The sequence below is a fragment of the Chiloscyllium plagiosum genome, chromosome 1 (assembly GCF_004010195.1).
Source record: "Chiloscyllium plagiosum isolate BGI_BamShark_2017 chromosome 1, ASM401019v2, whole genome shotgun sequence".
Lineage (NCBI taxonomy): Eukaryota > Metazoa > Chordata > Chondrichthyes > Orectolobiformes > Hemiscylliidae > Chiloscyllium > Chiloscyllium plagiosum.
In genome coordinates this window covers 61813179-61826335 of record NC_057710.1, presented here as the reverse complement: position 1 = coordinate 61826335, position 13157 = coordinate 61813179, and the positions used below count along the sequence as shown (strand labels likewise).

The 13157-nt window shown below is 41.5% G+C and overlaps 1 protein-coding gene across 8 annotated transcripts in view; it reads right to left on the bottom strand.

Annotated features, from left to right (window-relative positions):
- Nucleotides 1-13157, bottom strand: part of LOC122548946 (protein unc-13 homolog B-like) — a 643343-nt gene that overhangs the window by 137503 nt on the left and 492683 nt on the right. For all 8 annotated transcript variants that reach the window (XM_043687965.1, XM_043687956.1, XM_043687983.1 and 5 more), the window contains one exon: nucleotides 10603-10772. In XM_043687965.1, the coding sequence (XP_043543900.1) occupies nucleotides 10603-10772 (170 nt within the window). The remainder of the gene's footprint in view (nucleotides 1-10602; nucleotides 10773-13157) is intronic.

Here is a 13157-nt window from a genome sequence, read left to right as displayed (position 1 = left end):
GAATCTATGTTTCAGGCATAAGTCCTTCTTCAGGTCATTCCTGAAGAAGGGCTTATGCCCGAAACGTTGATTCTCCTGCTCCTTGGATGCTGTCTGACCTGCTGCGCTTTTCCAGCAACACATTTTTCAGTACCACATACTTTCCTCAGCCATATTTTCAACCAACTTTATCCATCCATCCATCCTTATCATGAACATGGATGAACTCTCCTTTCGGGAATTGCTATTTTGTAAGTTATCTTCTCTTAGGCTTAAACTTTGCCTTATCAGGTGTTTACAAAAGCACAATATGATTCTACTCTTTACATGGGAAGTTGTCTTCACTAGCATTGTTTTCTCTCCAACTTCACTCACTTTTTGACTTGAATGGAAATTTCATCCATGTTCCATCCATGGTCCAAGAGCATGGCAATCTGTATCCATTCTTCTTTCACTGTTTGATTATAAACTGCTAGAATACGGTAACTCTGTCATCAAGTCCTGCTGGAAAATATTATGAAATCTTGGTCTTCTCTCATGGTAAAAACAGTGTCTCTTCATAAGTGTGGTACACCATCCAAGAGTCGATTTGAACTCGACAGTTCTAAGTTTCCTTGCTTGCACTGCAGTTAATATTCAAAATTATCTTCAAGAAACAGCATGTTTCTTCTGGCAATTTTCATTGATGTATTTGCAACTTCATCCTAAAACTGCAGCCACGTGCTTGGATTTCCTGTATTTGCACATTTATTTTTGGGCATCTATTTAAAGTGTAGATTCATAGATTCATACAGTGCAGAAAAGACCCTTCAGCCCATGAAGTCTGCACAACATAACCACCACTAAAGGTGCACAAATCACAATTTCCTGCACTTGTCCCAAATCCTTAAATGTTACGATATCTGAAGTGCTCATCCAAATATTTTTTAAAGGTTGCAAATTTTCCGGTCTTTACTGCCTTCCAAGGCAGAATATTCTAGATTCTCACCAAGTGCTAAGTGAAAAGGTTTGTGCCCAAATCCCTCTCTGAATTTCCTGCCCCTTATCCTAAAACTATGCCCTCTCCTGATTGGCCCTATAACCAAGGGGTACAGTTGCTCTCTATTCACCCTGTGCATACCTCAAACATGTTCTCTCCACCTCTCAGTCTTCTCTGCTCTAAAGAAAACAATCCAAGGCTATCTAACCTCTCCTCATAGCCCAATTTTTCCATCCCAGGCAACATCCTGGCGCACCTCCTCTGTACACTCTCTAGTGCTATCAATCCTTCCTGTAGTGAGGTGACCAGAACTGGACACAATACTCCAGCTGGAGAAAGTGGGGACTGCAGATACTGGAGATCAGAGCTGAAAATTGTGTTGCTGGAAAAGCGCAGCAAGTCAGGCAGCATCCAAGGCGCAGGAGAATCGACGTTTCGGGCATAAGCCCTTCTTCAGGAATAACATTCAGGTCATTCCTGAAGAAGGACTTATGCCCGAAACGTCGATTCTCCTGCTCCTTGGATGCTGCCTGACCTGCTGCGCTTTTCCAGCAACACATTTTTCAGCACAATACTCCAGCTGTGACCTAACTAACACTCTGTAAAACTCCAGCATTACCTCCTTGCTCTCATACTCTATGCCTCAACTGATGAAAGCAAGTGCAAGCAAATATGCCTTCTTAAATATCCTTTTCACGTGCTCTGCTGACTTCAGGAATCTGTGAGTAATTACCTAAAGATCCCACTGTTCCTCTAAGCTACCCAATGTCCTACTATTCATTAAGTAGTCCCTCATCTTGTTTCTTCTTCCAAAGTGCATCACCTCACACTTAACAGGGTTAAACACTATTGCCACTGGTCTGCCCATTTGACCAATCCAAATATATACTCCTGTAACCTATAATCATCTTCTTCACTATTAACCATTCTATACATCTTGGTGACATCTGAAAATTTGCTTAACAATCCCCCCATATTTTCAACTATATCATGTATATATAAAACAAACACAAAGTACTGATCCTTGCGGTACACCGCTGGACACCAGCCTGCAGTCATTCAAACAGTATCCTCCCACTACCCTCTATGTCCTACTACTAAGACTGACCCATCTCACAAAGTCATACACAGCATGAAAACAGACCGGTCGGTCCAACTAGTCCACGCCAACCATGTTCCCAAACAAAACTAGTTAATTTTCCTGCGTTTGGCCTATATCTCTCCAAACCATTCCTATTCATGTACTTATCCAAATGTCTTTTAGTTGCTGTCACAGTACCTGCATTAACCACTTCCTCTGACAGTTCATTCCACATACGAACCACATAGTGTTAAAAAAAGTTGCCCCATGTCCTTTTTAAATCTTTCTCCTCTCACCTTAAAAATATGCCCCCGAGTTTTGAACTCACCCACGCGAGGGAAATGACCCTTGCTATTCATCTTATCGATGCCCCTCATGATTTTATAAACCTTTATAAGGTCACCCCTCAACCTCCTACATTCCAGTGAAAGAAGTCTCAGTCTATCTTTATAACTCAAAATTTCCATTCCCTGCAACATCCTGGCATATATTTTCTGAACCCTCTCCAATTTAATAATAGCCTTACTATAGCAGGGAAACCAGAACTGTACACAATACTCCAGAAGAGGCCTCATCAATGTCCTGTACAACCTCAGCAATGACATCCCAACTACTATACTCAAAGGTCTGAGCAATGAAGTCAAGCATACTAAACCTTTCTAAACCACTCCATCTGCATGTGTTACAAGTTTCAAGGTTTTAAATACCTGAACCCCAAGGTATCTTTGTTGCACAACATTACCCAGGGCCCCACCATTAATTGTATAAGTCCTGCCCTTGTTTGTTTTACCAAAATGCATTTATCCAAATTAAACTCTAACTGCCACCCTTTAGCCCATTGAGCCAATTGACCAAGATCTCTTTGTAATCTTAGGTAACCTTCTTCACTGTCCACAGTACCACCAATTTTGGTGTCATCCACAAATTTACTAACTATGTCTAGAAATTCTCATCCAAGTTGTTATATAAATTACAAATAAAAAGTCTTGCCAGGTTTCTCTCAATTCTATATGCTTTAACTGTCTCTATCAGTCTCCTATACTGACCTTGTCAAAAGGTTTGCTAAAATCCATGTAAACTACGTTAATGAACTTCCCTCATCCACACACTTGAGCACATTTTCAAAATATTCTAACAAGTTTATTAGGCATGACCGCCACCTGACAAAGCCATGCTGACTATCCCTAATTATTCCATGCTTTTCTAAGTGGGCATTAATTCACTCCTTCAGAATTTTCTCAAATAGTTTTCCTATCAGTGATGTGAGACTAACCAGTCTGTAATTTCCTGCTTCCTCTTTACCAACCTTCTTGAAAAGTGGAACCATATTAGCCAACCTCCAGTCCTTTGGCACTTCCCCTGTGGCCAGAGAGGAATTAAAAATTTGTGGCAGAGCCCCTGCAATCTGCTACCTTGCTTCTCACAGCAACCTGGGATGGAATTCATCCAGGTCAGGGGATGTGTCTGTTATTAGGCCTTATAGAGCCTCGAATATCTCTTATTTCCTATATCAAACTGTGTAGGCTCTTCATAGTCACTTTTCCTGAATTCCATACTTACATTCTCCTTTTCCAGAGTGAAGACCAAAGATACATATTCATTTAACAACCTTCTGATATCCTGTGGTTTCATACAAGAGTTGCCCTCTTGATCCCCAATGTGAATTACTCTTTTCCAGGTTAACTTCTTCTGTTAAATACACTTATGTCTTAGGATTCTCCCTGGTCCTGTTCTACAGTCTTTCTTCATGCCCCCTTTCTGGTCTTCTATTTGCTTTCTTAAGTTCCTTCCTGCATTTCCTGTATTCCTCTGGCACTGCAGATGAATTACTCCCTTTGGACTTGCTAAAAGCTCTTAAGTTCTTACTCATCCAGTGCTCTCTGAAATGTTTGTTCCTAATTTCCCTCTGAAGCTTACATGTTTGTCCTGTACTCTCCCCAGCTCCTTTTTCAAAGCTCCCCATTGCTACACTGTAGACTTTCCTGTAAGAAGCTGTACCCAGTCAACTGTAGCCCGATGCTGCTTTATTTTAATAAATCTGCCCTCCCCTAATCCAAAGCCACCTTTTCCTTTGCCAAGAGCAAATTTGAACTGCATCGTGTTGTGGTCACTATCGCTAAAGTGTTCCCCCACAGCCACATCAAACACTTGGTTGGCTTTGTTCCCAGAACCAGATCGAGCACTAGGCCATTTCTTGTTGGGTCTTCTACGTATTGATACAAAAAGCTCCCCTGGATACAGATCAGTAAATCCACCCCCTCTAAACTCTTAACAATATGACTATCCCAATTTATGTTAGGAAATTTGAAATCCCCTAGAAAATTATTTCTCTTATAGATCTCTGTGAACTATCTACATACTTGCTCCTCTATTTCCCATTGACTCTTTGGGAATTACACTCCCAGTAAAGTGGCTGCCCCCTTACCATTCCTAAGTTCTACTCACAAAGCCTCATTTGAGGAGCCTTTCAAGAAATCATCTCTCTTTATTGCAGATTGACTCCTTAACTAATAGTGCAGCACTGCCTCCCTTTTTACACCCTTCTCTGTCTCACCTAAATATCCTATACCTCAGAATGTTGAGTTGCTAGTCTAGCCCTTCCATCAACCTTGTTTCTGTCATGGCAAAAATATCATCCTTCCATTGTATCAATCCATGACATTAACTCATCAGTTTTACCTGTTACATTCCTAGCATTAAAGTAAAGACCACCCACTTGCCTTACTCCCCTGACACTCAACATTGCTGAACCCACTGTGACTGGCTTCCTTTGCTGTAGCATGATGTATCAATATTCATCAATATGCTGTGTCTTCTCCCTCTGCCAGACCAGTTTACACTCCATCCAACAGCACCAGCAAAATATATTTGCAAGGATGTTGGTCCCAATATGGTTCAGGTGCAGACTGTCCCATTTGTACACGAGTGTGAAACTGCAGGGGATGGACACATTAGAAATGTGGAGCTTATTCAAGGAAAAGCTCCTGAGTGTCCTAGATAAGTATGTACCTGTCAGGCAGGGAGGAAGCTGTAAAGCACGGGAACCGTGGTTTACGAAGGAAGTGGAATCTCTGGTCAAGAGGAAGAAGGAGGCATCTGTTAGGATGAGATGTGAAGGCTCAGTTAGGGCACTTGAGGGTTACAAGGTAGCCAGGAAAGACCTAACGAGAGAGCTCAGTAGAGCCAGGAGGAGGCATGAGAAGTTGTGGGCGGATAGGATCAGGGTATGGCTTTCTATAGGTATTTAAGGAATAAAAGAATGACGAGAGTAAGATTAGGGCCAATCAAGGATAGTAGTGGAAAGTTGTGTGTGGAGTCAGAGATGATAGGGGAAGCACTTTAAGCACATTTAAGTCGTCATTGGACAACCATATGGACATACATGGAATAGTGTAGGTTAGATGGGCTTTAGATTTATATGACATGTGGCGCAACATCGAAGGCCGAAGGGCCTGTACTGCGCTGTAATGTTCTATGTTCTATTTCCCACATTCCCCAAAAACGGTCCCAGTGATCCAGGAATCTAAAGCCCTCCCCTCTTGCATTAACTCTTGAGCCATGCACTCATCTGTACTAATTTCCTATTTTGAATTTAAATAATTTATTTTCACCTGTTGAAAAATACAGCAAAATACAGTGAAAAGCTTCAAGTGTCATCACAATCCAGCTCTATTTGGAATAGGTTAAGAATAAAAAGAACAAAAAGGCATACCTGAAAGACAGTCCATCTTCCTTCCACCACCTCCACCATGAGACCTGAGTTGAATCAGCAGCGATACGACACTTGCACCACCATCCCTCTTCCACCACCTCACTGCCATCTACACCGTTGTAGGAGTTGCCACTCTTTAAGTACCATCTCTTCCTCCTTCACTGACAACAAGTCTCCTGTTGAACTCACACTCACCTTGCAACCAGCTGTTGCCGCAACATCACCGATAACTAGGAGTCCCTGTTCTGCTATCGCGCAGTCACTGCCTCACCAATGCCAGATGCCCCACTCTTGCCTGATTGCAAGCAGGAGTGACTTTGCTGCCAGGCCAGGCCACCATCTCGCCAAGAGTCCCACTCTGGCCACCTCCAAGATCGCACCTTGCCAGTGCTGCTACCCTAAAGAATCCCCTGCTGTCACCACCCACCTCTGATCACTGGAGGAGCTTTGTTATCACTGCTATCGCCCCAAACACCAGGAGGATGTCCTTGCTGCCACAAACGCCAGGAGATATTTGAAAACTCACTAGCACATGGCACTGGGTGTAATCTAGTGATTACGACCTTTGAGTCCTGCATTACTGCCTACTTCCCTGAATTCTTGATGCAAGACCTCATTTCTCACTTTGTCCATGCCGTTGGTACCAACATGTACCATTAGCTCTAACTCATCACCCTTCCTTTTCAGGATGCCTTGCTGTAGTTCAGTGTTATCCCTGACTCTGGCACCAGATACGTAACACACTACCATAGAATCATGTCATCAGCCACAGAAATGTCTGTCTGCTCCCTGACTAAAGAATCCCCTATCACTATTGTTCTTCCTTTATTATTCCTCACACCCTGTACTGCTGCTTGTGGTGCCAGAAACTTGACTCTGAAAGCAATCGTCCTCCAGTTGTGGTGAGAGTTCAAACTTTTCACTGTATTTTACAGTATTGCTCATTGCCGAGTACAAATGATAATAAATCATCATTCATTCATTGTCCATGAGGGCATACAAGTTGTGCTTCAAATATCTCACTGGCAAACATCAAACATAATGCAGCTGCAATTTAATACATTCAGTTTCCTCAGTGAGCCAGGAATGTATACATTAGAAACGATCCCCGTTCCCTCTCTCTCTGTGAATGGATGTCATGTTCTGGTGTGGTACTTTTGGATTCCTGCCAAGTTTACTGGATTATTTTTGATCACCTAGGTAGGTTAGAGATAAGTTACATATATTACAATCACAGAATGCTTTTCGGATAAGATGAGACAACTTGACCCATGGTGTCTAGAATAGCCCTCTGCAAGAGCAACTCAGTTAGTCCCATGATCTATCTTCACCCCTTTCTTTCCACAGGCATTTTTGCTAAGACAAAAATAAAATCTCCCATCAGTATGAAAACAGATAGTACAGTACAAAAGTAATGAAGTTGTGGTGAACTAGTATAAAACAGTAGGCTGCAACTAGTGTACTCTACTGTGACAAATTCAAGCACAACATTTTAAGAAGGATATAGAAAACAATTGACAGGTTGGGTCTATGAATGAGGGAGTGACATGGATAGATTAAAGATGAATTGAGCCACTCTTCTTGAAGGAGGGCATGTTGAAGAACGATGGGGTAGCTCAGTTGCTCTTGCAGAGGGCTGGCATGGACATGATGGGCCAAACCATTTCCTTCTGTACGTTGATGTATTGAATGAAATTTAGTTCTGAAATATTCAGGTGATCAGAACTACTCTGGCCCTAAATTCATTTGTCAAAAGTGATGTTCACCTAACCGGAAACAGTTGCAGCTCTTGCATACAGGAACTCAAAATAATTAGCACCCATTATAGAAGTCAGCAACCTGTTCAGGAGGTATACCATTCTGTGAAAAAAGAACTACCTCCTCACATCTTGCTGAGGCATAGCCCTTCACAACTTGGAATTCAGTTTACAAGACTGGTCCTTCCTAACTATTTAATTGAAACAGCCTGGGAAATTAAATCTACTCCTTCCATTATCTTGTGATTCTTAATCAGGTTGCCCCTAAGTACACACTTCTTTAAATTAGTAGTGGGATGATGGGTTGATTGTTAGTCTCCTGAACTCTATTATTCAACAATTCTAATTTGTGCAATATTATTGGAGACAATGAGAGACTTGAAGGTGCAAGAAAATCAACCACTGTACTTTTCTTGATCAATGTATTGTTTTATGCATTTTTTAAATTCATTCATGGGATGTTGGGAGAGGGGGGGGGGTCTCTGATCAGACCATCATTTATTGCCCATTCCTAATTGCCTAGAGGGGTAGTTCAGACTCAGCCACATTGCTGTGGGTCTGGAGTCACATGCAGGCCAGACCAAGTAAGAATAGCAATTTTCTTCCCTAAAGTACGTTAGCAATCAGGTGGATTTTTCCATGAATCAACACATCGATTCATGGTTTTCATTTGACACTGTTGTGAGTACTACAAGTTATCTTTAATTTGGTTACCTATTCAGAAAGGGAGGTTATGCTACAGCTATATAGGGTGCTGGGGAGGCCACAACTGGAGTACTGCATTCAGTTTTGGTCTCCTTACTTGAGAAAGGATGTACTGGCATTAGCGGAGGCTCACTAGGTTGATTCCAGAATTGAGGAAGTTGGCTTATGAGGAGAGACTGAGTACACTGAGATTATACTCATTGGAATTTAGAAGAATGAGGGGGGAGTTTTACAGAAAACATAAGAAACGGTGAAAGAAATAGATGAGATAGAAGTAGAGTGGATTTTTCACTTGCACGTGAAACTCGGACAATAAGCCCGAAACATCGATTCTCCTGCTCCTTGGATGCTGCGTGACCTGCTGTACTTTTCCAGCACCACACTCTCCACTCCAATCTCCAGCATCTGCAGACCACACTTTCTCCAAGAGGGCAAAGCCTCAAAATTAGGGGGAGCAGATTTAGGACTGAATTGAGAAGGAACTTCTTCATCCAGAGGATTGTGAATCTATGGAATTCCCTGCCAAGTGAAGTGATTGAGGCTTCCTTAGTAAATGTTTTTAAAGCTAATATAGATAATTTTTGCAACAAAGAAGGAAATAGGGGTTATGATGAGAGGGAGGGTAAATGGAACTGAGGCCATGAAAAGATCAGCAATGATCTTATTGAATGGCAGAGCAGGCTCGAAGGACCAGATGGCCTACTCCTATTCCTAGTTCTTATGTTTACTTCAGAACATTGTTTCTTCATGCAGACCTAATTGCCCATTTGTCACTAAGTAGCAAGTTATCAAGCAGATGTCAAAGCAATTTATTTTAACGTAATCTTGCAAGACATGACTAATTGCTTTCAGTCTTCATCCCTTTCACCTCAAGAAACAGTTTATTACAGAAAAAGTTATTGCTGATTCTTTCAATCTATTAAGTTATTAGTTGTGAAGTTTCCATTGTCACAACTGTCAGTTCCAGATTTTTATTGAATTCAAGTTCCATCACCTGCCGTGGCAAGATTGAAACCCACTCCTCAGAACTTACTTGGGTCTCTGGTCCCTGCCTACGGAACCGACTGACCCTGCATGGATTCCGGACAACATTCAAACCAATTATTAGGGACACCCGCACCAACCAACCCAACCGCCCCGTGGCTGAACACTTTAGCTCCCCCTCCCACTCTGCCAATGACATGCAGGTCCTTGGCTTCCTCCATCGCCAGACCCTGGCCACACACACCTGGAGGAAGAGCGCCTCATCTTCCGCCTCGGAACCCTCCAACCACACAGAATGAATGTAGATTTCTCCAGCTTCCTCATTTCCCCTCCCCCAAACTTATCTCAGTCCCAACCCTCAGATTCAGCACCGCCCTCTTGACATGCAATCTTCTTCCTGACCTCTCCACCCCCACTCCCTCTCCGGCCTATCACCCTCATCCTCACCTCCTTCCACCTATCGTATTCCCAGCGTCCCTCCCCCAAATTCCTTCCCCCATACCTTTTATCTCAGCCCGCTTGGCACACCAGCCTCATTCCTGAAGAAGGGCTTATGACCGAAACGTCGATTCTCCTGCTCCTCGGATGCTGTCTGGCCTGCTGTGTTTTTCCAGCACCACATTTTTCATCTCTGGATTAACAATCCAGCAATAATACCACTGGACCATCTGGTGCTCCTCCATACCCTTACCAAAGCTTCACTATCACCAAACTTATTTAAAGATCAAAATTGTCCACAGTATTTCAAGTAAGAATTAGCCAAGGTCTTACCCTGTGAATGCATCCCAGTACCCCTCTCTTTTCAGCTATTACTTTATAGCATTGCTCATGCAACTTTCGAGATGTCCAGGATAGAACACCCATATCTCCAGCTTCTTTAATGATCATTGAAGTGTGCATGAATGTTAACTATTCAACTTGCCCACATGCATAAAAGCACTTTGCCAAGGTATACGTCATGCGTCAGTCATGAGACCAATCGCTCAACACACCTGATCCAGTCATTTGCCATCTGTGCCAAGGGCAGCCAGGTAATTTGTCCTTGTCTTCTGCCAACTCTACATGTAGACTTGTGACAGTGGTATAATAACTCACATGGTTTATGCTTTCTTCATGAGGAACATTAATTTTTCCATCAAATTCCTCTCTATAGTAGTCTAAGGGCAACGGTGTAATCTCACTTTCTCAGGTCTACAGAAACTTATCTTTATTTCTTGTTGCTGCATCACCCAATCATCCAGTACTCTTAATTTTGTGCAGCATCAAGGGACTGAGGGGTAGAATTCAAGTTCTCATGCTAATTGCAAAGATTTAAGAGTTTTGAGAGGGTCACTGAACCTTCTGGAGTTGACATGTGAAAATTAACCCCATTTCTCAAATTAGCCAAAAGTTTTTGTTTACTCACCCAGATTATACCAGACATCCATTTCACCACTTAGTGTCCGAACCTCAATAATTGTTTGCCCTAAGAAATCATCAGATTCTCGTTTTAACCTCTGTTTGACACGTGATTTGATGTCATCATCCTCATCCCACACTCGTACTTTGATTCGATCAGAGGAATTATGGCATTCACTGTGGAGCAAATACGATTTATATTTTCAAGTGATTTGCAGGAAGGCTAAAAGATAGCTAAAAAAAAATTCAGTGAGTTTACTCGGTGATTGTTTAAGGTCTATGGTAAACAACCAGTTAGAGCTAAACAAACTGATGTTAACGAGGGCATTTTCTTTGGACAAAACTTGGTCAAAGTAGTCGCAGAACGATGGGTTGAATGACTGCCCCCTGTATTTTCTAGTCCTCCAATTAGTGCAATATTATTGGAGACACGAAGAGACCCGTAGGTGCAAGAAATTAAGCCATCACTATGTGAGTGGAAGTAACAATATAATTTGAAAAATAAATTTAAAAAGCAGAAAAAACTAAAACACCTTTGAAGATTATGTACGTTACAAGGCAACCAGTCTAGCTAAAGAAAGCCAAGGTAATTTCTGCCCACATCTCAAAGTGCTCTCTTTTCCCTCTTCCCAAGGACAATCAATACTTTTAGAACAGTTCAGAATTTGCCTTTGTAAATGCAGATTCCACTTAAAGTGCATGATTTAAGATATGGTCATTTGTGACTGTTACTTTAAAATGGACTGAAATTCTGTGATCTGACCTCTACTCAAATTTGCAAACTCCCCACCACAATAGTGTTTGAATTACACGGTCTCAGATTTGGATATCTTTGCACTAGACTCATGTCATTAAACCGATTTATAACTTTGATCTTCAAATCAGAATGGCAGCTGTTAGTGAATGTAAAGATAAAACTACAACCCAGTGAGAAAATTTTTCCCTGCATTTCTTTCACAAAAAGAAAGAACAGCATTAAAATTAAACATATCAATGACTATCAACATGCTGCTATACAATGTGGCAATTATTACAAAATGAAAACAGCTGAATGAATTATGCAAATTGAATGCATTGTACCAGGCTATTTTTAAATACAAGATTATGAAAAGATGAACAGTCTTCTTTGTGTCAGGTTGCAAGCATCAAACTAAATGGGAACTGAAAGATAGTATAGCTGTGACAAAATGGAGCACAGAAAGAGAAAGGTTAATGAGCTTGATACAACTTACAGAGTCAGATTTCAAAAACAGAAAATGTAGATGCTACATTTACAACATCCACAGCTCTTTCTGTTTTTAAATGTAGATGTTACCACCAGTTTAGTAATGTGTTCATTTGATAACTTCCAAAGCCTCAGTGGTTTTTTAGATTAGATTCCCTACAGTGTGGAAACAGGCCCTTTGGCTCCACACCGACCTTCCAAAGAGTAGCCCACCCACTCACTACCCTCTGACTAATGCACCTATCGCTATGGGCAATTTAGCATGGCCAATTCACCTGACCTGCACATCTTTGGACTGTGGGAGGAAACTTGATATAGCACAAACACATTTATCCTAACTACAAGTTTACTTTTAAACATCTTTTACCAAGTTATTTTCTTACTATTAAATTCTTCAGTTAAAAAAATAAAGTTAGGCTGAGGATAAGAAGATACAAGACCAGCATTAAGAAATTGACAAAAGTACAAGATTCTGTGATAAATAAGGTTCAGGAAGTAAAATGTAAACAGATTAGGAAGCATGTATAGCTTCATAAGAAAGAATAAGATTAATTCCTAGTCAAACAAGTTTATATACAATCACAAGATAACATGAAAGCATTCAAGTAATTATAACTAAATTACAGAATTGTTATGGTGCAGAAAGAGGTTGCTTCTGCACCCTCTGAATGAGCATTATTACTTCATGCTCTTCTCCTGCCTTTTCCCCATAACCCTGAATATTAATTTGGTTTAAATAATCATCCAATGCACTGATGATTACCTCCGTGGAATCTCTCTCCAGCATACTTTCAGGCACTGTATTCAAGACCCTAACGACTTTCTGTGTGAAAGGTTTCTTCCCCTGTCACAATGACTTGTTTTGCAAATTAGTTTATATTTGTACTCTTTAGGTCCCAGTGCTTTTGTGAGGGAGAACAGTTTCTCCCTATCCACTCTGTCTAGCACCCTCAGGATTCTGAAAACTTCGATCAAGTTTCATCTTGGACTTCTGCACACTGATAAAAACAGCGCCAATCTCTCAATCCATCTCCATAACAGATGTTTCTTATCAGTGGAACTAATCTCAACCTCCTTCTTACCAGTGTGCTTACGCCTTCTTGAAGTGTTGTATTTGGAATTGTACACCATACTCCACGTAAGGTCTAACATGTACCTTGTACAAGTTCCTCTTTAGTCTATGCACCTATTATTAAAATCAAGAACACACCAGATGGCCTCGTTCTTTAGAGACCACAATTTCCCTTCCCACGTGGTTAAAGATGCCCTCCAACGCATCTCGTCCACATCCCACACCTCCGCCCTCAGACCCCCCCCCTCCAATCGTAACATGGACA